Source organism: Cheilinus undulatus, linkage group 1 (assembly GCF_018320785.1).
Source record: "Cheilinus undulatus linkage group 1, ASM1832078v1, whole genome shotgun sequence".
In the NCBI taxonomy this organism is placed as follows: domain Eukaryota; kingdom Metazoa; phylum Chordata; class Actinopteri; order Labriformes; family Labridae; genus Cheilinus; species Cheilinus undulatus.
In genome coordinates, this window is record NC_054865.1 from 21,939,143 (window position 1) to 21,966,241 (window position 27,099).

The window sequence follows — 27,099 nt, forward strand, 5'->3', positions numbered from 1 at the left end:
TTGGGCCTTTTATGCCTTTATTAGATAGAGGAGGGCAGTGGATAGTTTCGGAAATGGGGATGAGAGAGCTGGGGAGAGACATGCGGCAAAAGGACACAGGCTGCCTGAGTACATGGGATACGCCTTAAACCACCATCTGCGTGCCCCAGAGTTGGCCATTGTTTTTCCTTCAAAAGTTCTGCTTCCCCTTCTATTGGTAATCTGGCAGGTTTTTCAAAGTTTGGTACAGCTTGAGGTTGCTACTCAAGGATGAGTACCCAAATGATGATGTGCCGCTGTGACCTCACCGCTCCATAGCAGGACCACTCTGTGCATGGCTAGGTACAGTAGACCAGCTCATCCAAAGTGGTGAAGGAAAAGTAAATCAGCATGGCTCGGTTTGGATAATGGTAAGAAAGGAGATTTTGATGGCACTAAGGCTATTTCATTCTCCCTGTAGTCCAATAATGCAAAGTATGGATGAAGCTGATATTGATCTTCTCTTGTTACTGTGAAAGCAAGCACTCAAACAGCAACTGAGCACTGGTTTCAAAAATTCTAACTATTCTTTCTGATATTTATTTAGAGTTCAACAAATAGTGTAATAACTGAGGTCAACTGGAAATGTGTGGCAACCATAACTTGATACAGAAAAAGAAACACAATACATCAAATGAAAATTGGTTTCCATAAGGAAACATATCCAGTCACTAATTTGAGATAATCTTCCAACTGTGTCTTAACTGTTCACTTCCAAATCCAGTGTGGATCAATGTTGTTTTTTTCTCATTTTGGATGCAAAGTCAGCATTATGCTAATAAATTGTGTTCCTGCATAAATGACACAGTGGTGTTGGTTTTAAAGCAGCTATGAATGATAAATAGTTCATCTAGTCTACCTCAGATCCCCTCTGATGAGTTTGCTGGATGTGTCTGTGATGTGTGTTGGCACTACAATAAACAGTGAAAATAAATAATGGCTTATCGTCACATCAGCAGTGTAACATTTTTCTCCTCTGCTCTTTAAATCCTTTCTTTTTTTTTCTGCTCCTCCCTGTGCTCAAAGAAATGCCAGACAAAGCCCGGGAAACCAATGCTTACACTCATGGGTAATGATGTCATGTCATATTTAACCCATAATATTACCACGTGCGGACTGGGCAGACAAAGATGTATCAAAACAATCAGGTCAAAGGAGGACAGAAGCCTGGAGCCCAACATAGAGGCAGAGCTTAAAATGTGTTGAATTAGCAGCCTGTAAGGAGGCAAATCAAAAACACTCTACCAGCCTGTTTGAGAGTGATTTAAACTGCTCTGGCACCACTTTCAACCACCTAGTCAAATCACCATTTCCAGAAATCTGAGTGGTAAAACATTCAAGTAAACACAGTCAGCAGAGTTTCACACACAAAAGTTATGGGCAGACACTTACCAGTCCAGAGCACGTTGATATGGCTGCAGACGAGGCTGACAGGTTACGGATAAATCCCTGATATAGGCAGTTGTGAAACCCTGTGTCATCCATCACTGTGGCGATGCCATCAGAATCGAGCCTCTGCACCGTAAATCCTGGGCCGACCACAGAGGAAGGATGCAGGTCCAGATGCATATTGTGTCCGAAGGCAGAGAGCTGGTAGTGCAGGGAAGAGGAAGAAGAAAGAGACCTCCTGCTGCGGTGACCTTGCCTGCTCACATCATGGCTCAGGTATCCTCCATGCGAGTCCACCTCCACCGGGGTTACAAACACATAATCTGAGGAGGAGAGGGATAGATGGAAGTAAGGAAAAAGCATGAATTCAACTCTTTTTTTGGTCACAGTATGTCTTTATTGCCTCCTGCTTCTAATAAATTACGATGAAAAACACAGTGCAGGGATTTCATCAAGTCTGTTCTGCACTAGGGTTGACGCTATCATCTGCAAGATGTCATTTTCAGCAGATATTAACTTAAAAACTTACTTATCCATAGCAGCAGGTAAGAAAGTTCCTACTGATATTAACAAACAATATATCGAAGATTTATTTTGGAGCTTTTTTTCTTTAATTTGAGAGAGATAGGATAGTGGATCAAGCCGGAAACAGATGAAAGAATGGGGAATGACTTGCAATAAAAGAGCCACAGGCCTGACTTGAACCCGGCTGCTCGTGTAGATGGGGCCCAACCTAACCCCTCGGCCATCTTGTGGACTTTAAGTAGACCTATGCCAGCTGAAGTATTCTTCTTTGTTCATCCTCAAAGTCTGAACTATATTCATATACAGGTACTGGTATCGGTATCAGCTAAAATGAATTTGTATGGGTATATCGAGTATTGGCAAAAATCCAATTTAATGTATCACTGGTTGCTTTTTTTAACCTCTGGTACTATACTAGTACAAATCTAATGAAAAACACCCAACAACAAAAATAAAAGTTCTAAGTACTCAGTTTTGGGTATTTACTTGCTGTCAGCCATCTAAATTGCCCAAAAACATAGGCAATATTTCTCTCATTCATCCTAGTGTAAAGGAGTTTGCCTGCAATTTGAGCTGGATTCATTCCTCTCATACATACCTATCTTCTGAAATAGCTGCAGTTTTTTGAAATCAAAATGCTATCGATGGATAAAATAACATCAAAGTGTTAAAGTATCAACAGTTTTAAGAACTTAATCTGCATGCTTTATTATAGATGATGACAAAAGAATCACTTGCAGCTTCAGCCTTACTTTGCGTTTTTGGTTACATTCACACCTTCAGACATCATTTTTCTCCTTTAAGACAAACTTCATATTTTCACCAAAAGATAAACAGCATTCCTGTTACTTTTAATATACGATGTCCAATGACTAAAATTCTTAATTTTGATTCATCTTAGAATTACTATATATATTTCTCTATGTTTATGTATTCTTTTTTGTTTTTGTTTGATAGGACAGCTGAAGAGAGACATGGGGAGAGAGGATGGGGAAAGACATGCACCAAGCATGCACTAGGAATCTATCCCTTCATAGATGTAGCACGAGGAGAAAAAGGGACCTGTTTACCAGAACCCACAGTAGGGTGGGGCCCTTGGAAAGTCTACAATGAAAAGTGTATTTTTTTCCTTAGTAATTCGTGTCATTATTGAATCAAAAGCAACTAAATGAATCAGTCAACAGACTGAAATTTGTATCAGATAGAGAAAAATAAAATACTGGAGTGGGCTGCTCCTGCCTTAAAAATGTCCAGATGGTGTAAACCTGCACTGCAAAATAATGCAAGTAAATGTAATTTAACGACAGTAAAAATATTGCTCATAAATCGGGAAATTATGGTTCAAAAATACATTACAATGCATACATATATTGTAAAATTGATGCAACATTTGTTGCTTGGCCAGCAAGTTAAAGGTGCCCGGTGTAATATTTTTACTGGGGGCCAAAAAACCCCTAGCTAAGCCCCTGGCTCTCATGGCCAGTGCATTGAGAACTATAGCCTCTGCCTATGGGTGCCTGCTTCAACTACTGAGCTGTGCTTGCTCTATGATTAGTCTTTTTTTCTTGTTGCATTTTGACAATCCACTGTTTTGAATTTGAAACTGTTTCAGTTTTGTTGTAGATTTTTGTAATTTCCTATATAAGCAATTGACTTCTTGTCTGAATGCAGACTGCTTTAATTTCGAAAGCAAATGAGGAACCACAGGTAGATTGAATATTGTGATATGAACTTACTTATGGACAAAGGAACTTGTTATGGGTTGTAAAGGGAAAAGTAAAGAGAAAAATGATTGATAACAAGGTGAAGACGACTTCTGACTTGTCTACTGAGCTGTCTGTGAGCTTTTAAATTGAAATAAGTCATGAAAACGCTGTAGTGTACTAATTTTACATCACTATAGCTGCTGGAAGAGGTTGATGTGGCTGAAGGGGCAATAAACATACAATTCAACAATACAATACAAACAATAATACAAAATCCAATGTGCCAATTATGGACCCTAACTGCACCACGATTAATACATCAATGCTGACAGTTCTACATTTCACATTTTGTTTGCTTTGCATAACAAAATTGCTCTACAAATGTTCTCAATCAAACTTAATATGGGTTTTAATGTTTGCAGGCGCACTGCTCCCCCTTTACACTCAATTTTTATCTTCCCACCCAAAGATGAGCAACATTTTCAATTACTTTTACCATTATAGCAATTAGGGCTGGGTGATTAATCATAATTTGGCTTTAATTACAATATCCTATTGCAATCTTAAAATTGCTGAAGATGCAATGCTTCAAAATACAAGTTTACACTTTTTTGCAGCATAGATGTTAATGCTTCACACATCATGCAAACATTCTACTGTTTTCTATAACAGCTCTTCTTGTCTTGTATGTTTGACATAAAACCAGCGTTCCCTTCAGTATAACAATTCATATCAAATTTGCAGTTAAAATAATCTCAATTACATATTTTTCTATCTGCTTAGTCTCTGTTTAATCTACTAAATATTGTGGGGGTTCTTTGTACCATAGAATAATTTATTGCTTGTTAAGATTAGGAACATAAAAAAATTAGTATTAAGTTGCAATTGCAATATTAGGGGGAAAAGTTGCAATGAGATTATCAGCCCTGTTAAGCATGGTTCAAGAATACTATACTGCATGTATGTTCTCAATCAAACTTCAAATTGCGTCAGAAGTTGCAGAGAAATATGCCTAGAGCACAAGAGCAACCGTTCTTCATGTTCCTCTGAGAAGTTTCAAAAGGAAACACAACTCATGTCCCTACAATGACAAGTTTGTTTTCACCGAAGGGTTTAATGCACAGCTGTTGCGCAGATCTTCATATGGATTGCAGATGGCTTTCAGCAGAAGCCAAAATGCCAACATCATACTTCTATGCATGTCAGATAAGGGTCACTACTTTACAGCCAGAGGTTGAGCATTTATGATGTTCCAATTTCACGCAGGGTCATAGTTCTCCATATGAATGAAATGATACATTTAACAAGCAGTGTCAGCCCTCAAAGCCTAACAAATAACAATTAGGAGAAGTTTTCCATTGATTTGTTAGAGTTTGATTTTTTTCCTGAGGCATGTAAATCTTTCAGGATGCTCTACTCTAAGCCAGAGAACTTCACCCTCACCTTACCTCTATAAATCAAAGTTTTGAAACATCCCAACTTGTTTCCTCAGCTCTGGGTTTCCTATCATTGTTGTCAGCAAAATAAACTTTAAACGTGCTGCAATAACATTGCAGTAATTCATAAGTATGGTTCATCCAAGAGCATCATTTCCATATCATCTCCTTTTATTCTCAGTGCCTCTACAAACGTGGACAGAAGCCAGCAGGAAGAAGCCTCTGTAGATGTCAGGAGAGGAGCACTCACCGTGATTTAATCCGTGGCTGTCGCTGGAAGACGAAAAGCTGGCTGAGACGGTGTGGGAGGTGTGTGAGCAGTAAATGTGCAACGTCTGCAAAAAAAAGACAGAAAATTATAAACAAGACAGGTAGCAACAGGTTGCAGGAGGGAAGTCAGGAGGTGATGAATGAAGTTCCTGGGTTGAAATGTGTTGTGCCAGAGTTGGATTTGGGATACAATCGATTGTGTTACCACAATCAATGACCACAGTTGGAGACATGAATCATGCTGAAAGAGACAAATGCTCGTTTGTTTAGTGCAGTGTGGAGGGTTTCAGAGAACTTTGAATGAAGTGCCACATGCCTTGATGATATTCCAGGACAACAGTGTGGACAGGAGCTTGAGAGAGGTGCAGCCGACCAGTGGGATGGGTAAAGTCCATATCAGAAGAAAAAGGCAATCCATGGTGACGGCATGCATGCTACACCTCCCCCGTTACCTCCGCAAAGAGCGCAAAAGTCCTAATAACCTGCGATAGCGCATAATGCAGCGTGCACGCATTGTTTGGAGGTTCTGCTCCTTCTCTGCTGGTTCAGGTGAAGTCGACAGGTTGCTGCAGCCGGTGGTGCGCACAGACGCAAAGCGCACTCATGAGTGCATGTGTATGTGTTTAGAGAGTGTGTGAGGCGGAGCGGCAGGTAGCGGTGTCGGGGATCACCGGGAGGAGCGCTGACTGAGCACCCTGCCCGGCTCTGTGAGAATCGGCCCTGCAGGATGGAGCACAAGTCAGCGGCCGGCAGCCAATCAGCGCGCAGCATCATTTACCACGCGGAGATGAAAGAGAAGAAAAAGAGATTCACTTCTTTAGTAGTGGCGAGACTGTCGCTGCCTTCAGGTGCCGCTCGGAAATTTCCACTTTCGAAAGTGTCGATGATTTAGAGGATGCTTTGGGTGCCTTTTCCATAAATAACAAACTTTCTTAGAGGGAATTAAAAAGGAAAGTGACAAAAAAGACGAAGTAACCAAAAACACGACATGATCAGCTGTTTTCATAGCTGATCTCTTCTACAACATTTAGTTTAAAGCATACATTTAGAACCAAAAAACCTACATGGAAAATGTGTACTTTTTTGCCTACTTATATTGATGTTAATTATTTTAAAACTAGTCCATGACCATAAGGAATCTAAGTTTTAATCAAGTCAAGTAGCCTGTGGCTCTTCATCTCTGATTTGACCAGCAACAAAAAGTTTGCAGATCGGCCAGATGGTGGTGCCATAACAAGAAAGTGTCCAGTTTTGGATAGAGTCCAGACGCATGAGCTCTTGAATCTAAACCAACTGACCTCACGTCTCTGTGCCAATGGTTCCAAAATTGGGGCATGGGACCCCCAGAGGGGAAGCCAAAGATCTCAGAGGGGGGCTAGAACTCTGTCAACCCTTACGTTATCAAAGTTAGATTTGCATTTAATTCTAAAATAAGAAAATAATAATAATATACTTACTGTGCCAATGAAAAAATATTGACCCCCTGGGGTGTTGTACATTTTCATTGATTTTTATAAATCAATCATGGTCAATATAATTTGACTTTTTTGGCAAAGAAATTACATAAAGAAAGCCTCTCTGCATGCAAAGTGAAGACGGATTCCTACAAAGTATTTAAATTAATTAAAATATTTAATGTAAAATAAGTGATCGCATAAACATTCACCTCCTTTAAACTGACTGACCTAATTCAACAGAGGTCCAGTCCATTTTTAATAGTCTCACTATTTGTGAAATGGGGATCACTTGAGTGCAGTGAATGTGTCTCAAAACACTGTAGAAAGAAAAGACACCTGTGTTTGGCAGGTCCAGTCACTGGTTAATCGGTATTTCTGGCTACCATTACACCATGAAGACAAAAGAACACTCCAAGCAACTCAGAGAAAAGCTTATTGAAAGTTTAAGTCAGGGGATGGACAAAAGAAAATATCTGAAAGGTGCTGAACATGCCTCAAAGTTCAGTTAAAGCCATCATCAAGAAATGGAAGGAATATGGCACTTGTGTAAATCTGCCTAGATCAGGCCGTCCTCACAAACTGAGTGACAAAGGAGACGAGTGAGAGAGGCCACCAAGACACCTGTGACTACCCTGAAGAAGTTACAAGCTTCAGCAGCTAAGATGGGAGAGACTCTGCATACAACTGTTGCCTGGGTTCTTCACCAGTCAAAGCTTTATGGGAGTGGGAAAGAGAAATACATTGTTGAAGAAAACTGATTAAATCTGGACTAGACTTCACCAAAAGTTATGTGGGAGATTCCATGGTCAAGTGGAAGAAAGTTCTTTGGTCTGATGGGACCAAAATAGTGTTTTGAGGACACCAAACACTGTACATCACCACAAACACACCATTCCCACTGCGAAGCACAGTGGTGGCAGCACCATGCTGTGGAGATGCTTCTTAGAGGGTCCTGCAAGGCTTGTAAAGGTAGAGGTAAAATGAATGTGGGCAAATGTAGGAAAATCGTGGAAGATGTTCTTATTCAATCTGCAAGAGAACTACGGCATAGAAGAAGGTTTATTTGTCGTTAAGTCAATGAGCCAAAGCATACAGCAAAAGCTACACAGAAATGATTTAAAGACAACAAGGTGAATGTTCTGGATTGGTCGAGTCAAAGCCCAGACCTCATTTCAACAGAGCATTTGTGGCTGGACTTCAGAAAGGCTGTTCACACCTGATCACTGTGCAATCTGGCAGAGTTTGAGCAGTTTTGAAAAAAAAAAAGAAAGAAAATTGAGTAAAATTGCAGAATTGCAGTCTCCAGATGTTTAAGCCTGATTGAGACCTAGCCACACACACTCAGTGCTGTGAATGCAGCCAAAGGTGATCTACTAAATGCTGACTTGTTGGTTGGTGTGACTTTTGTGTTTATTGACCCACATCACTGCCTCTGTCTCCACACAATTTTCCACACATGAGATTTCAGTTATACTTCCTCTTTGAGATGCAGGATCTCTGCTTGTTGTGGTTAGACTGCAGCTGCATAACTGGCAGCTCTGATGCACAAACATGAGAGGATGCAGATTTCCTGAATGCTGCCTAAAGCTCAATCCTAAACTGATCTAGCCGAACATGATGGTTTGCAGGATTCCCTCATGTATGTCACATCATATTAGGCACCGTTTCATCTGTGGCATATGGATCTGTCAGGGACATGCTTCATCTTAGTGTTACAAGTAACTTTATGCTTTCATCACATTGTATCAATATACCAACACAAACAATACAACAATGCATATGAGTGGAAACTAGAAACAAAGAACAAATGACAGCTGCAGAGGATGCAAAACACATACAGACTTAAAGCTCAATAACAACAGAAAATATGACTGTTTTTATGTTGGGCGTATATGAAATGTGGCTGCGTGTGTCTTCTGAAATGTTTATGACAACTAGACATTTAAAATTGTTCTGTTCTGCAGTGCCAACAATTAAAGCTGCATTCATGAACTCATCAGAGAGCCTCATTTCCTGGTTTTTAGAGTTGTTTTTCAAACTACGGTGTGCTCTGAAGCTGAAAATTGTAACGTGGAAACAACAACCATGCTACTCAGAAGGTGTGTTGGAGATTTGGAAATCATCGCATCCTGTATATATTTAGATTTTACACAGCGCTCCAACTTTTTTGGAAAAGGGGTTGTAGATAAAACTGCAAAAACTTCTAAAGCCTTTTTTTTTCCTATGACAAAACTGTGCTCAAAATTGCTAGGACAGCATCAACTAGTTACAACATAACACCGTTTCATAAACTGCATGGCAGTTGACAAAAAAAATACAGAACAGTATCTGAGTTTAAGAATTGTAATGTGTCTACATTGTCCCTCCATATTTTCATGTGAAGTGTCAAATTAATTAGTCAGCACCAACTAGTTTCTGGCTTTAAGACTTTTTGAGCTGTTGTCCCAACTTAAGGGAGTCCTTCAGATGAATATTCTCACATAAAGGAAGGATAGGTCTGACATATGAGTTTAGTATGCACCAAGGTTTTTTTTTTCTTTCTAGCAAGTATTTTTCGCTCAGTTACTCATTTAAAAGTTGTCCATGGCAGATGTTGAAAAGATGTTCAAAACTTTTCCAAAGGTAAAATGTTCACAACATCTGCTAGTAGATGTCAAAATGTCTGTATTTAGGCCAGACTCTCATTTTAAGTTTGCTTCGATCCAACAATTCATGGCAACTTTGAACTCATCTAATTTGGCAAAATATATGACATTTCTGAGCAGTGCATCACAGAACAGAGAAGAAAATCACATGCTAGCCAGTTATAACATTTTTACATAGTGTTGAAGTCCATTGACCTTACCACACAAGCACAAAGGTGTGATACTTCCGTAAGCCAGGTAGGTATCAATATGGCTGCTGTTGTCAAAGTTGCATCGCTTGCATACCCACATATGCAGTCCTCTGCCTGTTCTTCTGCAACCTGACCAGAAAGACTTTTTCAGATATCCACATTATCTCATCTATCTGGGAAACCTCCTGTATAAAGCATTCTGGAAGGGCAGGACTTTTCAAAAATTCCTCAGAAGGTGATTGGACTAAGGTTCTGTCTGTCAAATTCATTACCAGCCAATCAGAGTGACATGACAAAATGAGGTAGTAGGCATGTACAATTCCTGGCAGACAGGTGCTGTTGCAGGCTATAAACAGTGGAACTTGTTGTGTAGTAGCCTACCTGTACCAAGGCCAGTCAGGAGAGGTGTAAAAACATCTTTACATACAAGGGGTTCTATACATTGCTGCAAATGGATTTGATAAAATATACTGTTTTCTGGTGGCAATTTGAATGCTATTGTGAACAAATTGTCAGATTTCTGAAACCAGGTCTAAATACAGATGCCAAATCAAGATCTTCAGATAGTCACTGAAAAAAATTACAGTTTTTTTAAACAGTTTTTACATGTTTTGAAAGTCTTTTAATTGGAGCCATAGGAGCTCAAGTGGGTGATCACTCTTGAATCAACATGGCCTGGGAGCTTCTTGACAGCTCATAGCCCAATAAGCACAACATTTATGGATTTTAATATCATTATAAAACATAAAGCTTTAGATATCTTCATAAATCCATTAAGAAGTATGTAAAAGCCTCAGTTTGTTTACAGTTAACAAAAATGACACCATAGCACAAGAGCAGACCACACACTTATCAACAAATGACATCAATAACACAATCAGTGCTGAGTGAGCAAAGGTTGGAAGCCATGATAAATACTGCTCCACACTCAATGATACATAATGCTAAAATGCTGATGTCAGAAATGCATGTGAGACATCCACTTGTCACTGCTACAGCACCAGACAAGTAGAAAGAAAGACCGACAGACAGCATGTTGTTTTGTTGTTCAGTAGTCATGCAATGAAATCTGCCCTGTTGAAGTGACAGTTTGCACACTTTTGTTAAAGCATGTATGTAATCCTAAATGTTGTGAACAGATGGTCCTGCTGTAGCCTTGTCCACTCAGGCTGACTGTTAACACCTGGATGGGTCAAAGGAATGCACTCACAGACACTCAGCTGGAGAGCAAAGTCAGCTCGCCACACAGATATTCACATCCGGTCATAATGTAGCTTCACAGCTTATACCAGCATTAAAACATCCCCTAAATAAACTCTCAGTCTGACGTTGATTGGATCATTTTCAGTATGATGAATACATTCAACACTAATGGTTTTGGACCTATGGACCTACAGTTTAGATTTTACATAATATTACATAATACTATATATGTATATATATTTACTTAATATTTAATTGATGTATGTCTATTTTAGTTGTGCAGGATCTGCCAACATTGGAAAAGCATGGCTATGTATGACAGTACACTAAGATTTTTCTATTTTAACCTACCACCCCATAAAAAAAAAAATAAAAAAAAAAAAAGACACTTGATTTTCCCTTCTAACTTCTGGCAACGATGTCTGTGGGCTGATGGAATAAAGAGGTAGAAGATGATAATTTAATTCTTTAACGTTTTCTTCTCACTTCATTGAACTGTGTTTATACAGGCCTGCCCACTTGGCCCCTGAAAAACCCAGATAAATCAATTTTTTGCCACTTTAAGCCAATTTTTGCTACTTTTAACCATTTTCACCTTTTTAGTCAATTTTTATGTCATTTTAAACTCATGTTTGCCACTTTTCAAACACTTTCACCCTTTTCACTGTCTTAATTGCCACTTTTAGCCAAATTTTTGCTACTTTACACAATTTTTGCCACTTTTTAACTGCTTTTTACCTTTTTACCAACCAATTCTTCCTTTCCTATTTGCCACTTTAACACCTTTTTGCACCCTATTTCTGCCTATTTTTGGCACTATTGACCTATTTTTGCAACTTTTATCCATTTTCTGCAAATTTAAGCCAAATTTTTTCCACTCTTAACTAATTTCTGCCTCTCTTAAACCACTTTTCACCACTTATGCCAATTTTTGCCACTTTTAACCCATTTTGGCTGATTTTCATCTTCATTTTGAATTATATGATTTTTTAAAAATTAAATTCATTTCAACAACTACTGTTTCCCCCTAGTATCCTGACGTGTGTGCACATCATGGCTTAGCTATGAAGTCATTATTTTCCAAATAGTGTCGTTATTGTGCCCATTCACATTGTTAATATAACCAATAAAAAGGTCATTCTGTTTTAAGAAAATGGGTTTTTACATTTTGAAAAGGTTGTTTTATTATAGCATAAATTCACCGTTATCACAGATTAACTTTACAATGGACCTTGATTTTGCTGACCTCAATGGTCCCCCCATTTGGCTGGGGCCCCAAAAGCTCTCCCTGTATCCCCTGTCATGGGTGGCATTGTGTTTATATATACTGAAATCCTGAATTACTTTGTAACTATATCTTGACAGATGCTCTAGAAACAAAGTTGTATTCAAAAATAACAATAATGAAAAAAAGAAGCTGAAATTTGATGTTGGAGGCATTGCAGCTCCCTTAGCCCTCTGCAATTTAAGAACTTCTACAGCAGAGACTTGAGTGTTCACCCATCCTGAAATTCAAGTGAAACCTGAAAACAGTGAGGCTTCAGAAATGACTCTCTGTATCCCTCCAGTCTGCTATTTAGCTAAGAGAATAAAAATGCAGCATTCAGTTCAGAGTACTTCTAAAAATCAGGAGTGAGAGCGCATTAAGAGATGACAGCAGTCCCACTGTTTCTCTACAGTAATGGGTTTCTTCATGCTGAGTATTCAGTCCAATTTAGAAAAGTTTCATTTTCTTGTAAAACTGTCCCACTATGAAGAAAAGTCTTCATGTGAACAGCCCTCTCTGATGGTATCATATCTCATCAGCTCATTACAGAGCATGCTTGTCATTAACATGTAGGATGTAATTTGGTGGCCCTGTACTTGGCCTAAGTGTTAGTGTAAGTGTTGGTGATTTGAGGTTGCGAGGAAATATCTGTACTTTGAAGGATAATTGCAGCACTGTCATGTGCACAGTGTGATGAAGAGTTAGTGAAAAGACAGAACTAAACTGTTTTCACAATTTCTCTCTGAAGGTCACTGAGGTTTGGTTGTACGACCTGCTCATGCCAGACACTCTGCCTCACTAAAGCTCCAGCTGTGTAAAGCTGGTTAGAAAACCATTTCTACCTAAAAGTGCACAAGAGCATCAGAAATAAGAGCAATTATTTCTTGCTAAACAGCAGAAATGCCAATGTATTATGATAAATTGCATGCTTAATGTATAAGCAGGATGATGTTTTTTTGGTCAAACTATCCACACATGTACAGGACAGGATTAGCAAAGAGGTAACATATTTCCATGTGCAGCAAAAAGAAAGTGACATAAAAAAGGCTCCTCTCAGTAGTTTTAATCTGCTGCAGCTTGATTAATTGTTTGCATGTGCAGAACCTTTGCAAACTCAATATGAAAGCCTCTGGAAATGATGGAAATAGCTGGAAATAGTAATATGCATGTTTGAAATTAACATTATGTCTCATTAAGCATCCCTAAAATCTGAGTCAAAATAAATATTCATGAATACAAGGGAATGCAGTTCAAAAATTTCATTTTGTTGTTTTGACCTCCCAACAGTGTCGGCGTGGCAGATAACATTTGAAAACATTCCTCTGGTTTCACACTCAGTACCACATGTTGAATCAGGGTTTTGCAGTCCTGTTTAAATTGTCTGACGGAAAAAAGCAGAGCCCCAGCCTACAAGAAATATTTATTACTAGTGGTAACTCTATAGTACTGTAGTTAGCCATTAGAATAAACATGCAACATTAGCTTTTCTCCCTTTTTGGTCTCTGAGCAAATTAAAGACTTCAGATCAAGACCCTTCCAGTTAAACATAAACCTCCCAGACACCAAAAGGTCTACTCTTGGTCTGCAGGTGGCACTAATGCGGACAGGAAAAAGCTGAAAAGCTGCTTTGTGATGTTTGGTTTCAAAGTGTTACTGTATTTTTCTTACTTGTAATGCACACAAAGTGCCCAAATCCCGTAAGGTTACAAGACACCAGAAATACAAGGGTCCAACCATTTATTTACGAGCAGTGATGTAACGCTAAAGTAGGTATACTCTTACTTAATTTTTGGTGACTCATCTAAGGATAAATGGCCTCTGTTATAGATTGCTGTTGCATTTTAGTTCACCCAGAAATAGGTGAACTTCTGCTGCTTGACTTCAGATAAAAAGGACCAAGAAGTTATGATTCTCATGCAACCTACTAACAAAGGCAATAAAGAGTCCTAGCCAACAGAGGCAAAGTTACGTGGGTCATGTCTTTGTTATCCAAGGGGAAACATGAAATGTACTGAATGATGTATATCAGAGGGGGTTTAGAAGTTGGTTTACTGTATAGAGACTAAAACATACATGAGTTACTCCATATATACACCACACTACAGTCCTTACAAAGCCACATGTTTGCATAACAACTCCATTGTTAGCATCGTATTCTGCCCTTTCTTGGTTTAATTTGGTCAGGGCCAACATGTGGGCCCATGATGTCACGAGCCCACAGTGGGGAATGACCCCGCCCCTCTAACACTACAATATAAAATCACAGAGCAGTTCATCTCAGTACAGTCTGTTGTTAGCTGATGTCACTGCCTTTATTGAAAGTAATCAGTCAGTTAAATGCTGGGGTTTTTTGTTCATTTTGTAAACTTGCCACATCTATCAACCACAGGGGTCTATAGATCATTTAAGGTAACATAACAGAGATTTGAGCCAGAAAACAGACTGTGTCTCTTCTTCTGAGGTCAACAAAAGGTCAAGAGGCAGGCTAATGGCGCAAGTGCTTTCCTCAATTCAGACTGAAGCATTTTTTAAATTTGAGAGGATTGTATCTCTCCTGAGTGGGCGTGGCTTCAGTTCATTCAATAGACATGCCCACACCATCCTGGAGCAGATTTTACTACCTCATTTTTCATGATTTTGAGGTTTAATTTTATAATTTAAGAGATGTTGTATTTGACCAAAATTTGACCTGGGGGTTAATAACACAGTGACCTGTCATACAACAAACCTAAATACAGATTTATTTTCACTTTACAGGGTCTTTAATGTCCTAATATTAAAGAAACAACTGTGATGAATATGACAAGGACCCAGAAGCAGAGCACGAGATGTGGTAGTAAGGTTGAAGAAGTTTATTCCACAACAACGATTGTGCAAACGATGGTTAGTTTAGTGGCTGGTGTTTGTAAGAAGCACTGGCAGAGAGATGAAGACCCTGCAAAAAGAAGAGGCCAAAATTGAGTTAGACAAGGCTAAAAAAATCACTGGATTAAAGAGGTTGAAGTGGAGTCAGGTTACCTGACTAAAAGCTGTAGCATACAATAGTATCTAAAAGTTCATCACCAGGTGTGTAGATCTTGATTGCTAGTGATTAGCTGGAGCTGGAAAAGCTCTTGAGCTAGAGCCATGACCGTCCATGAGTGATAGCAGCTGAATCAAGACTTAAGTTGGTGTTGTTAAAGTTTTACTCCAGCAGAATTTCATCTGTGTTTTTATTCTAACTGGTGGTGGCTGGTACTAAATAGACTAAAAAAAAAAATGATTAAAATGTTTACTACTCTGGATAGTTTCTCCCCAGATTTCCTGTGTAGCACAACTAAACATTTTCATAACCATCCAACCAGAAGAAATCAACGTCAGGATATTTTACTAAAACGTACATCTTGTGTGTCATCAAAGATGGAACAATTAAATGAAAAATGAAACTCATTCTGTGCAAGTCAAGTTACAAAAGCTGGATTATGACTCACTGAAACTAATCAATTGCAGTAATTTGAGTTAATGTAATTAGTTCATTTCCACACCTGGTTATTGGAGCTTATGAAGGTCTTGGGTGTTGACATTGCACTGCCCTTAGGTCATACAAAGGTATAACAAAAAAAATACATTTTATCAAATGAAATAATAAATTGTAAAATGAATAAGTTAGTGAATATTGTATAAGGATAGAAATATGTCATGTTTATGAGAAATAGGAATGTAGTTTTTCGAGATTTGATTGGACTGGATAGCAAATGTCCTGTCAGCAATTGGCATTAAGTAAGGTTTTAATAGTTTTCATGAGGCCTATTTTGGTTCCAGTGAAGGGAGGTTCTTGGAGATAAGAACAGTAGCATCAGTAGTAAAAACCGATGTCAACAGGGTTTAAGCTGCTGTTTAAGGGTGAAGCTAGACTCACTGCTGTCCACTGATGGGGCGACAGGATGGAGGAACAAAGCGTGCCATGTTTAAATATCTTGTGGATTTCGAGAGAGTAATTTCAAGGCTGTTTTTGTATTTTTATGAATAATTTCAGTGTTGTGAATAAAACCAGAAATTTCTCATTTAATTAAGCTGCATTATCTTTTGTGGCCTTCAACTTTCTCTCAAACTCAGTGTGTCTCCTTGTGATAAACAGACATACCTAGAAGAAACACAAAATGCTGGGTGTCCTCTATTGTGGCTTTTTCTTCTTCAGTGAATATATTACCGGGCTACAATGTGTTGCGCTACTATGTCAGTTTACACCTCTTCCTACCAAGTTAGGGTATGGTTGACTGGTGAAGCACAAGATCAGCGTTTACCACACCAAATCATACTGAACCAAACTGGACTGTTTGTTGGAAACACACCATAAAGGCCTCTACTTGCACTGACCTCTACTCATTCTATTTTTTGTGGGGCCCTACGGGCATGAGGGCCCTGTATACTCAATGCCCTTTTCCTTCCCATTGAAGTGTTTCTCTCTCTCTCTCTGAAAATAAACAGTTTGTATTGTTGGTGGTGGCTGCAGATGTTTTCAAATCAGAGCAGTGTTACACCCCGGCACACCACAGCTCGTTGCAGCGTGCAACAGTGTTGACAGACAATGTGCTTATTTACGGCATGCTTAACCAACTGTCTGCAGGCCTCAGTCCTCCCTCCCTCTCTCTCCTCATCTTTCTCATCATGTCTCTCCTGCTGTTGGGTTGTTGGGTTACCAAGGTTTGTCAGGTCAGTCTGTTGTTTGTTTCCCAAAAGTAACACAACATATCCGGTTGCAGCTAGAAATATAAGTTCTTTGGTTTCTTTGGTTGAGAACAGAAATAGATTGTAAGATTTAGAGACCACACCAAGATGAGATCTAACCTCCAAAACTTCTGTCCAGTGAAGAGGGCAGAGAGGGCCTTTGACAAGTAAAGCTTACTGGACTAGCTGAGTGAAGAAATATACTTTCATGGAGAAATTTTAACTCAGATGATTACACAACATACACAATGCCTATAAGAAGTATTCACCCCTTAGATGTTGTACCCTTTTAATGATTTCATAAATCATTAATGGTCAATATAGTCTTTTTTTTAACAAAAAAACCCTCTTTTATATCAAAGTGAAAACAGATTTCTACAAAGTAATGTCAATAAAATTAAAAGTATGCTAATTAAAATGAGTGACTGCATAAAAATTCACTCCCTTTAAAATGACTGATCTAATTCAACAGATGTCCAGTCAATTGGTGCTAGTAGTCTCACTATTAGTGCAGTGATGGGTTTCAGGTGATTGTAGTATAAATACACCTGTGTCTGGAAGGTCCAGTTATTGGTTAACAGTATTCCTGGCTACCATTACACCATTAAAGCAAAAGAACAGTCCAAGCAACTCAGATAAAAGGTTATTGAAAAGTGTAAGTCAGGGGATGGATACAAACACATTTCCAAGACACTGAACATCCCCCAGAGTTCACTTAAATCCATCATCAAGAAATGGAAGGATATAGAACGTGTAAATCTGCCTAGATCAGGCCGTCCTCACAAACTGAGAGACCATGCAAGAAGAAGACTGGTGAGAGAGACCACCAAGACACCTGTGACTACCCTGAAGACGTTACAAGCTTCAGCAGCTGAGATGGGAGAGACTCTGCATACAACAACTGTTGCCCAGGTTCTTTACCAGTCAAAGATTTATGGGAAAGGGGCAAAGACAGCCATGCTGGAGAAAACTCAGATTAAATCTGGACTAGAGTTCACTAAAATGTGGGGGACTCCATGGTCAAGTGCTTTCTGGCCGTCAGACAAGACACTATGTTTGGTGGACACCAAAAACTGCACATGACTACAAACACACCTGTGGTGGCAGCATCATGCTGTGGGGATTCTTCTGTTGAGCTATCCCTGGAAGGCTTGTAAAGGTAGAGGGTAACATGGGTATTTCATTGACCTTTATATCAGACAAAAATGCCTGGTGGCACCACAGATAGAAATGCTAACTATTTAAGACATGGAAATGTTGGCTTCTCTGAAGGTTAAAAAGCACTTTGCTAAGGGACAAAATTGATTTGCAACATTAATTACCTACGCCAAGGAGGTTATATGATCAGGTGGGTTTGTTCGTTTGTTAGTTTGTTTGTTAGTTTGTTAGCAACATAACTCAAAAAGTTGTGGACAGATTTTGATGAAATTTTCAGGAAATGTCAGAAATGGCATAAGGAAGAACTGATTAGATTTTCAAATCAAATCAAATCAAATCAAATCATCTTTATTTATATAGCACTTTACACACAACAAGGTTGATCCAAAGTGCTTTACAGAAAACAGCATTTAAAAGAAGTAAAAGAAACTGATCTGGATCACCATCTGGATCCAGGAATTTCTTTAAGGATTCTGTACTAGTGGGAGATAGGGCTAATGGCGGAGGTCTGCGCTGTTACCACTTTACACGAGGAGATGTCAGACATGAGTAACTTCAATCCCAGTAGCATTTTGGGTGTGTTTCCATTCAAAGTTCTGGAGTTTATAGAGTTTGAAAGACGTACGCCTGGTTGAGGAGATGAGTCGGAGCGTAACAGAGAGAAAAACAGCAAATTGTAGCGAGAATACTGACAATGCTGGGAGGCACATAGTTACCTGACCTATCAGAACCATAAAAGCAGGAAATGAGGAACAGAAACCACTTCATTAGCCAGATATGCGTCCCGTACAAGGAATTAGACTCGGGTTAACTTTGCTGTCTATGTATTAAAAATAAATGCATAGCAAATGTATTGTTTAATCAACATATATGAGGTGGTGAGGAGTGCAAAGAAGGTGATGTAACCTTGGTGATAAATTATGTAAATATGCAACAGATGGGTTGATTTAAACAATGATGATTTAACATCAGAACAGAGTGCCTTAGGCTCATAATAGAAGAGTGAATTCTATCTAAATGAGTGAATTTGTGTCACTAAAAATAAATACATGATCCCATTTCCCTTCTGATAACTTATAGACTCTGAATGCACATGTACAGAAAGCTAAGAGACCCCTTCTCTTTAGTCTCGCATGCAGCTGAGAAAGAGGAGGCACCATGTCTCTAATCAGACTCAGGACATATTTACTGGACCGTCAAACACTTGACTGAAGCTTTAAGAGGAGCAAGCTGTTACCTCAGGATCATGTCCGCCTTTCCCCTTGATTTCCCCTTCTCACATTTGCTTGTGTTTGTTTGTTTTGTCTCTCATGTGGCACTGCTTTTTCCAGTGTGGTCTCCAGAACAAGCTGCTCCAGTCTCTAAAGCTTGTCCTCTTCTCTGTCCTGTATCTGGTCTTCATTTCAGACCTTATAATTTCCCTCCTGCTTGTATTTGTGGGGCTTTTGGGGTGAATTTCTGTCTGTTCTTCCAGGATTATTTTTGGCTGTGTCAGTGGTTGCCACAGTGGCAGGCATCTGTTTGCTTGTCAGTCAGGTCTCGTCCTTTGTAACCCTGCATCATCTACTGCTGCATGCAGATGGAAATAGATCGAGTGCAGACCAACCATATACAGGATGTGCAAGAATGTGACAGCTTGGACTCACAATAAGAAGATCCATCAAAAAGGTCAAATTACACCCTTTGAAAACTAGCAGGTACAGCATGTGTGTTTTAAAGAGTTTCCAGTATTAGTCAGTGTCAATGATAAGCTCATTTCTTTCACCATAGTTGCTCTGTTGCCTAGCCTTCTGGTGTTTCTGCCTTTACCTCCCACCAGCATCAAAGACATGTAACACTATAGTTGAGCTCACAGATGGTCAATCTAAATTTCTGAAACAGCATCTGCGATATTAGCTGCGTGAGAAGTTCTAAGCTGTATTTTTAAACATGATGATTAAGCAGTATCTAAGAAGTCAAAAAGACAGGGTAAATTGTTAGAAGGTAATAGGAGTATAGAGGTGGGAAAAAGCTTGAAATGGATATACATTTTTCTCCTATCTTGCATCATACATTTACTGGGTAACACTTTACAGCAAAATATGAGAAAAACCTTAATTGATACTTTAGTTGATACTGAAGACAGACGCACGCAGACGCAGACTCAAAATCTTTTTCCCACTGGAGTCCAGATACTGGAGGTGGAGGTGTTGGGTGATGATGCATCTAGGGCTGATGAGATGAAAGCTGTATAACTGCAAAAGAAGGGGTTCTCTTCTGGAAGCCTGCTGTTGTGATGTTCCAATGATGCTATCCATGCCTTTGAATTCCCTAAGGAAGTTTTTCTAGCAAGTCTTAAACTTGGATGACTTTCTGGGGTCTTTAAAGATTAAATCCACACCAGTAACTCTGATTCTAAACACCTTTTATCTTAGCTGCTGGGGACTAATGCTAAATGACATTTTGTATCCCAAAATGCTTTGTGACGGGCTGTGACAACCAATGGCAGGCTGTTCCATTGTCACATCATGCTTTGTCAAACTGCACAACTCTTAATGTGCAGACCATGGTTGGTGGAGACGTGTGCATAGCTCATAATGAACAAAAGAGAGACAGAGAGCCTGTGATGTGGCCCTCTGTGTCACTGCAGACAGACTATTTTGAATAATGTCTCAAAAAAAGTAGGGATGTCCGATATTATCGGCCTCCCGATATTATTGGCTGATAATAGCATAAAAATATATTATCGGAAATTATCGGTATCGGATTTTCATTAAAAAAAAAAAAAAAATTCTTTCAAAAAACTTTTACCCTGAGTTTAGATCAGCCAACATTTTTACTCCTTTGTTTACAATTACTAGTACTACTCTAGTCTGGATTGAAGCTGTTTGCCTTCAATGTTTTTGTTGTAGTTTTGCCATTTGTGAAGAAGTCAAAACTAAGTATTTTGCCCTTGTTGTAGTGGCCAGGTATTGTCAGGATTATCTCAGGGAGAGCATGATCCAAGCTGTTGTTTGAAGCATGTAAAAAAATAAGAAAAAAGAAGCACTTGTCTTTTATAATAAATATGGCAGTGCCATGTTGGCACTTTTTTCCATGACTTAAGTTGAAGTTGTTTCTCATTTTTGCACAGGGAAATCAAATGTTTGCATTTGAAAACCTTGTTGCTACATTTATGAATGCATCCAGTGGGGCATCACAATAAAGTGACTAAATTAGGCATAATGTGTTAATTTCATAACAAGGTATATTTGATGTTGTTACCTTACATTCCACATTGGTGGAAAAAACCCTGCATATTATCGGTATCGGTTTATATCGGTATCGGGAATTAAGAGTTGGACAATATCAGTTATCGGTTATCGGTAAAAAAGCCAATATCGGACATCCCTAAAAAAAAAGCCAATGCAACAAAGGAGCAAGGACTATTTTTGTAAATATGTGAATATTTTGAAGATTACAGAATGTATTTTTTTTTATTTATTGGTCCCCAAGAGATGGGAGAAAAAGTTTTATGCAAAAAAGTCTTAGTTATTATTGTTTGCTGTGTGTTATCCATGAAAATCTTTGAGTTTTAATTTCTGTGTAGGTTTGTTCCTTTGTTTTTATAGTCCTAAAACATTTTAATTCAAGTGATTTTACTGCAGCACATATATTCTTAAAGGTTGTCCTGATGAAAAAGAGCTTAAACATCTTTGGTGTTTTTTTTCTATAGTTTTTCATTTTTCTTGACCCATTCTTTTTTACTTTAGGTTTTCCTGGGAAAAAAAGGACATTTACTGTGCACCACAGGGCTGATGTTTTACAAGCTTTTTAATACAACAAGTTCAGGTGAGACAAATGGGTAAGAAATCTATAGGGCTTGAAGGGATAAAACGTTTTCTTGTCCAGTTCTGGTAAAACTGCCACTATGGCCACATCAGAGGTAATCTGTTCCCTGATCCCCATTTACTGGTTTGCAGTAAAAATGATTCTTGTTGTTCCATTCTTGTCTGATAGAGGTCAGCTGCTCAACAGTCCTTTGTATTCTTTGCCAGATTTTTTTGTTTTAAGATGCACCAAGTGTTTTCCAATGGGGAAAGGTTTAGCATGCAGACTCTTCTATTGTGAAGCCATGCTGTTGTGATGGGGGGGGGGGGGGGGGGTTCTTCTGAAATATGCAAAGCCTTTCCTGAAAGAGATGTTGTCTTGATGGAGCATCATGTATACACTTTTTAGCACTGATAGTGCCATTCCAGATGTGTAAGCTGTCCAAGTCATAGGCGCTAATACAACCCCATACCATCAGAGATGCAGACTTTTGAACAGTAACAAGCTGGATGGTCCCTCTCCTCTTTAGTTTGCAGGACATGACATCTGTGGTTTCCAAAAATAATTCAAAAGTTTCATGCATCTGACCACAGAACAGTTTTTCATATAGCCTCAGTCCATTTTGGTCCAAGGGAGATGGGGGCATTTCTGGATTGTGTTCACATATGGCTTCTTCTTTGCATGGAGGACAGGCACTCAACTTTTGTGAAACTGGGATTAAACTATGGCTACCTGAACTAACACACAAAAATGCCTGTTTAATATGTTATTATTCCTATTTCTTATTTCTCACTGATGCAAATGGATGCTGGTTCTTGGCCCCACAAAGCAGGTCTCAGTCTTTGAGCATATTGGTTTATTTAATCATTCAGTACATTTTAAATCAGCTAAGTTAACCAGATGTGTTTTACAGCACATTCTTTTGTGCATTATCCCTTTAATCTGTTGTCTCAAGTTCATGTAATGATGAAAGGTATGCATGTTTTTTTTGAAAGGTCAACATCTGAAGAATATTTACCAAAATAATGACATCAGTAATCATCCTGGATGTGTTTGTGAGTGGTGGGATTCCCCTACTTTCACTTTGAAGTCCCGGGGATAATTACATGAAAAGGGAGATGTCATCAGTTGTCAGCCAGGTGCCAGGAGTCAGGGGAGAGCCAGCGAAACCATTTCCTCTCCCATCAGCACCTGGGGTTTCTGTCTTTGATGACATCACATGGTCCAGTGCCAGAGGAGGTGCTAATTTTCTGAGTGTTTGTGGGTGTTTAATGTGTTTTAGTTCTTGTTGCCAGGCAGAATAAAGCCTGCTGCTCCTGTGGCTGCAGGCCAACTTATTTTCTCTTCACTTCTGTGTTTTCAATTAAAAGTGAAATGTGTGTGCAGTATCTGTCATACACAGTCTAGTTTGAAATATGAACTCAGCAGCTAGTTTCTTCTGATGTTATACACAAAGCAGGAAGCTCAGATGATTATATAGTGCACTGTAGCTGTGTTCTAGGCCTGCAGATCCTTGAATCCACAGATAATCTGATAAATCTACTGCTGTAAAATCAATGTATAACCAACATCCTGAGGGTCATGGAGTGAAAAAATAAATAAACAGACACATGATGATCATGACTGTATGAAATTTGCAAGACAGACTGGTTTTACACAGTCCATTGGGAGAGTGACTGAGTATATAAAAGTCTGCACATTTTTTTTATTAAAATTTTTTCCTTTACTAATTTCAGAGTGCACTGTGTCCATTTTTTCTAGACTTTTTGTCTTCCTGTGTGATTGTGTGTTGTTTTTCCTTCCTGCTGGCTCTTCTGTGTGTTTCTGCATTAGCACACCTTCACCTCGTTTACTTGTTAAGGATTGGTTGAGTAGCATCATGTGTGAGGATTTTGAATGAATGCATTAGTAGGTGACCGTTTTTAACCATTGAAATTGTAACCATAAAGGTGAGGAAAGTTGTTTAGCTGGACTAATGTAAATCTGCGCTGTTAAAATAGAACAAGTTATATAAAAACCCTGAATGGGGGGCACTGGAGTGCCACTAATTGAGTAAGCCACACTTTCAGAACTCCTGCAGAATCCTCATTAATTTTGTAATTAATTAGCATCTCAAGCTAACACTATAAGCTAAACACTAGAAAAATTCAAGAAAAATCAGCGTGGATGTCATTGGGTCTTCAAAAATTTAAGTACGATGGCCCATCCTACACAAGGCCTAACACATCATCGGTGAAGAGTCCTTACAGCCCGGCTCAAGTCACACCCATACCTGCAGTGAAATCCACCATGGATATCGCAACCTTCAAAGCTGATATCCTCGCCACAATTTAAAAAAAATACATCTCTTCCTTAATAAAAGAAGAACTAAAGAGTGCCTTGGCAGATGACTTTGAATCACTGATGAAGGAAATAAAGGCCGTGAAAGCTGAAATTGCTAACAACACAGCCATGATCAACATGGAAATCAACCAGGTAAAAGCCCATGTACACACTTAACATTAACAGCCTCAAGAAACAAGTGAAAGAACTACAGTAAAGTGTGAAAACCTAGAGGGCAGCATGCAGAGGGAAGTATTCGTACCATTGAAGTCCCACAGCCCTCTCCTAACTACTCCAGGAGGTACTACAGATGAAAAAAGTCATGAGGTAGAACGATCACAACGCAGCCTCACACAACAGAGACTGGGGGATAAGCCACGAGTGATTATCCCAAGACTACACAATGGGGAAGACACTATGGTGGTCCTGAGGAAAGCTCGTGACCATGCAGGACAGCTCCATTACAGAGACAGCCAGATCGCCATTTTCCCGGATTATACTGTTAGCATTGCTAAAGCCCGAGCAGCGTTCACGGAGGTAAGTACAGGGGATCTGCTACGGTATTTTCTTCCCGGCCAAGTTCCGTATCTCCCACAATGAGGAGGAGTTTGTCGATGCCGCGTCATCCCAGAAGCAGACATAGGGTCTTGAGCAAAATGAAGGTATCATTTACTCTAAAGTGAAAGATACACTACTTTATTAAAGACACAATATAAATATGTGTCACCAGACTGCTCAAGTAATTTTCTTTTCAGTCTTGTCTTGTTTTTACATTGGTTCACATAATATTTGAAAACGGGTGAAAAATAGACACACTACCCACTGTGGCGGCATAATACTGTAAAAATTCGAGAGTGAATATGAGATCCGTGTGTACAAATATGAGATCCGCGTGGGGATCCAACATTCACGCATGCAAATTACTTTTGTGAGAGCTTTCACAGCGCTCGAGCACAGAGTATCTCTCCCCACACGAGCAATATTCTGGACTGAGAGAGCAAAATCATGCCTTGAGCTCACACAGAATCTGAGAGAACACACAATTACTGTCAATGCTCTTCTGCTCTCGAAACCTTAACCTGCTCACTCGCGAGCAGATTTTCTTTTTGGCAGTAAGTGGGCCGACTGAGTCGTCATCGTATCCCTAAACGTAATTGGTTACGGTCCTCCTATCTTAAGATTGGCTGTTGTCTGTGTGTCGGCTGGTGTCACAGATTAACTGGTCAACACCAGTTTGTGTTTACCTTCCAAATAGTGCTGAAAATGCAGTAATATCGCCCATTTTTTTTTTCTATTATAACAATTTGTTGGTGCTTGTGGGGATATTAACGTCATGTGATAAGTGTTTGGGGCGTCAAAAAGTACGTTTAAAGACTTAAACGCCTGGAAAGAAAATATAGGTGACTGTGCAGGTGCCTGTTAAAAAACAATGCAAACAGAGGTGACACGCCTTGAAAACTTCTTGTTTTAAGTGGAATATTTTTGTACAGGATGGTTGTGGTTATGAATCAGATGCACTAAGGAATGTTTATACTTAGTATGAATGGGACACAAACTTTATAAGGGATTAGTTCAAGCGCAGCAGGTAAGTAGAGCGGATCTCATATTTGCGCATGCGGATCTTATGTTCGCTTTCGAATTTTGACAGTATTATGCTGCAATAACCCACCCTGTATATGTTTATATGGGCATGGGGTTAGGGGTAGAGAGATCCTAAAGTTTAATGTTCAGTGCAATTCATGATTGATTCATGATTGAGATGTATATAATTGAGATGTATTTGATCGAGATGTATATGATTGAGATGTATGTTGACCTAAACATATTGGCTGATAGGGGTCACACATACATGGACCATAAATGCCTCCTTCCAACATGTCTATTCCAGTACGGTAATGATGGAGATCTATCACCTTGTTTCTATACTAAGTGTTACATAGCGTGTATTATACTAAGACATACAACCAGTGCACTGCTATCCTTTCCTTTCCTTTATCACAAGATTCTGCTGGAGCCTGTTTGGTGTGACCTATTTTTTCCTGTTTGGTTTATTTATCCAAGCAAAGGCAAGCACCCTTTAAGACTGCTTGTATAACTGCCGTTCTGACTTGCAGCCTGGGACCATGTCCCAGCGAACCAACCGGACGCTACTGCTGGCTATTTTGTTTGTTCAACTAGTGTTAAGTTCTGTTCTGTCTGTTCAGATCCCTGTGTTCCCAAGGGATCTTATTGCAAGAAATAATAACATGGCTGTATTTATAAATGCAAACTATGCAAGACGCTCTAGGTACATATTTACCGTTTTTATTATTTTTTTACTCCTTTTCTATTTTTTATTTTCATTTTTTAACATTTTTTTTCAATTGTGTTCCCTTTAGACATTTTCCTTCCCCACAGCACCAGCTCGTACCCGCTTCCTATATTTGTAAGCTTATCCATACACACTCAAGCTCACTCTTTACATGGTCTCATATCCCCATTGTGCTGTCGTGTCTTTGTTATCTGTGTACTTCCTGGTCCAAAATCTGAGCCATGGGATCACTTAAGGTTATAAGTTATAATGTTCGGGGCATCCATAGCCCTATAAAGAGAAAGAAAATCCTTAGTCAATTACGAAAATTAGGCTGCAAGATAGCCTTTTTACAAGAGACTCATCTCTCAGAAACAGGACATGAAAAATTGATAGTCTTGGGCAGGTAAAGTGTTTTACTAATCACATTAGTCAGGTAGAAAGATCTGTATCTGTTTTGTGTTGCCCATTGTTCTTATACTGTATGCAGACATCATTTTTTGGTGAAAACTACTTCCTTTTGGAAGAGAGGCACTTTACATTCATCAGTTCCCACTTATGCCAAATTACAGTGCAACAGGTATGAATCTTTTTTTTTCTTAATGGTGCATTTTTATTTTAATAAACTTGATTTGCAGAGCTTGCGAAGTGTGTCTGTGTCAGATTGATGCATAAATTATCAAACAGTTATACAGGGGTAGAAGAAATTGTTCAAAACAAATCACT

At 39.1% G+C, this 27,099-nt stretch overlaps 1 protein-coding gene across 2 annotated transcripts in view; it reads right to left on the reverse strand.

The window, feature by feature from the left end:
• The window catches only part of adamts18 (ADAM metallopeptidase with thrombospondin type 1 motif, 18), a 108,808-nt gene extending 102,815 nt beyond the window's left edge, over window positions 1-5,993 (reverse strand). Inside the window, exons 1-3 of one of the 2 annotated variants that reach the window (XM_041789524.1) lie at window positions 5,661-5,993; window positions 5,325-5,409; window positions 1,411-1,730 (exon numbers count right to left, since the gene is read on the reverse strand). In XM_041789524.1, the coding sequence (XP_041645458.1) occupies window positions 1,411-1,730; window positions 5,325-5,409; window positions 5,661-5,777 (522 nt within the window). In that variant the 5' untranslated portion in view covers window positions 5,778-5,993. Of the gene's footprint in view, window positions 1-1,410; window positions 1,731-5,324; window positions 5,410-5,660 lie in introns of those variants that run through there. The other variant, XM_041789516.1, reaches the window with a different exon arrangement.
• Between the last annotated feature and the right edge of the window lie 21,106 nt (window positions 5,994-27,099).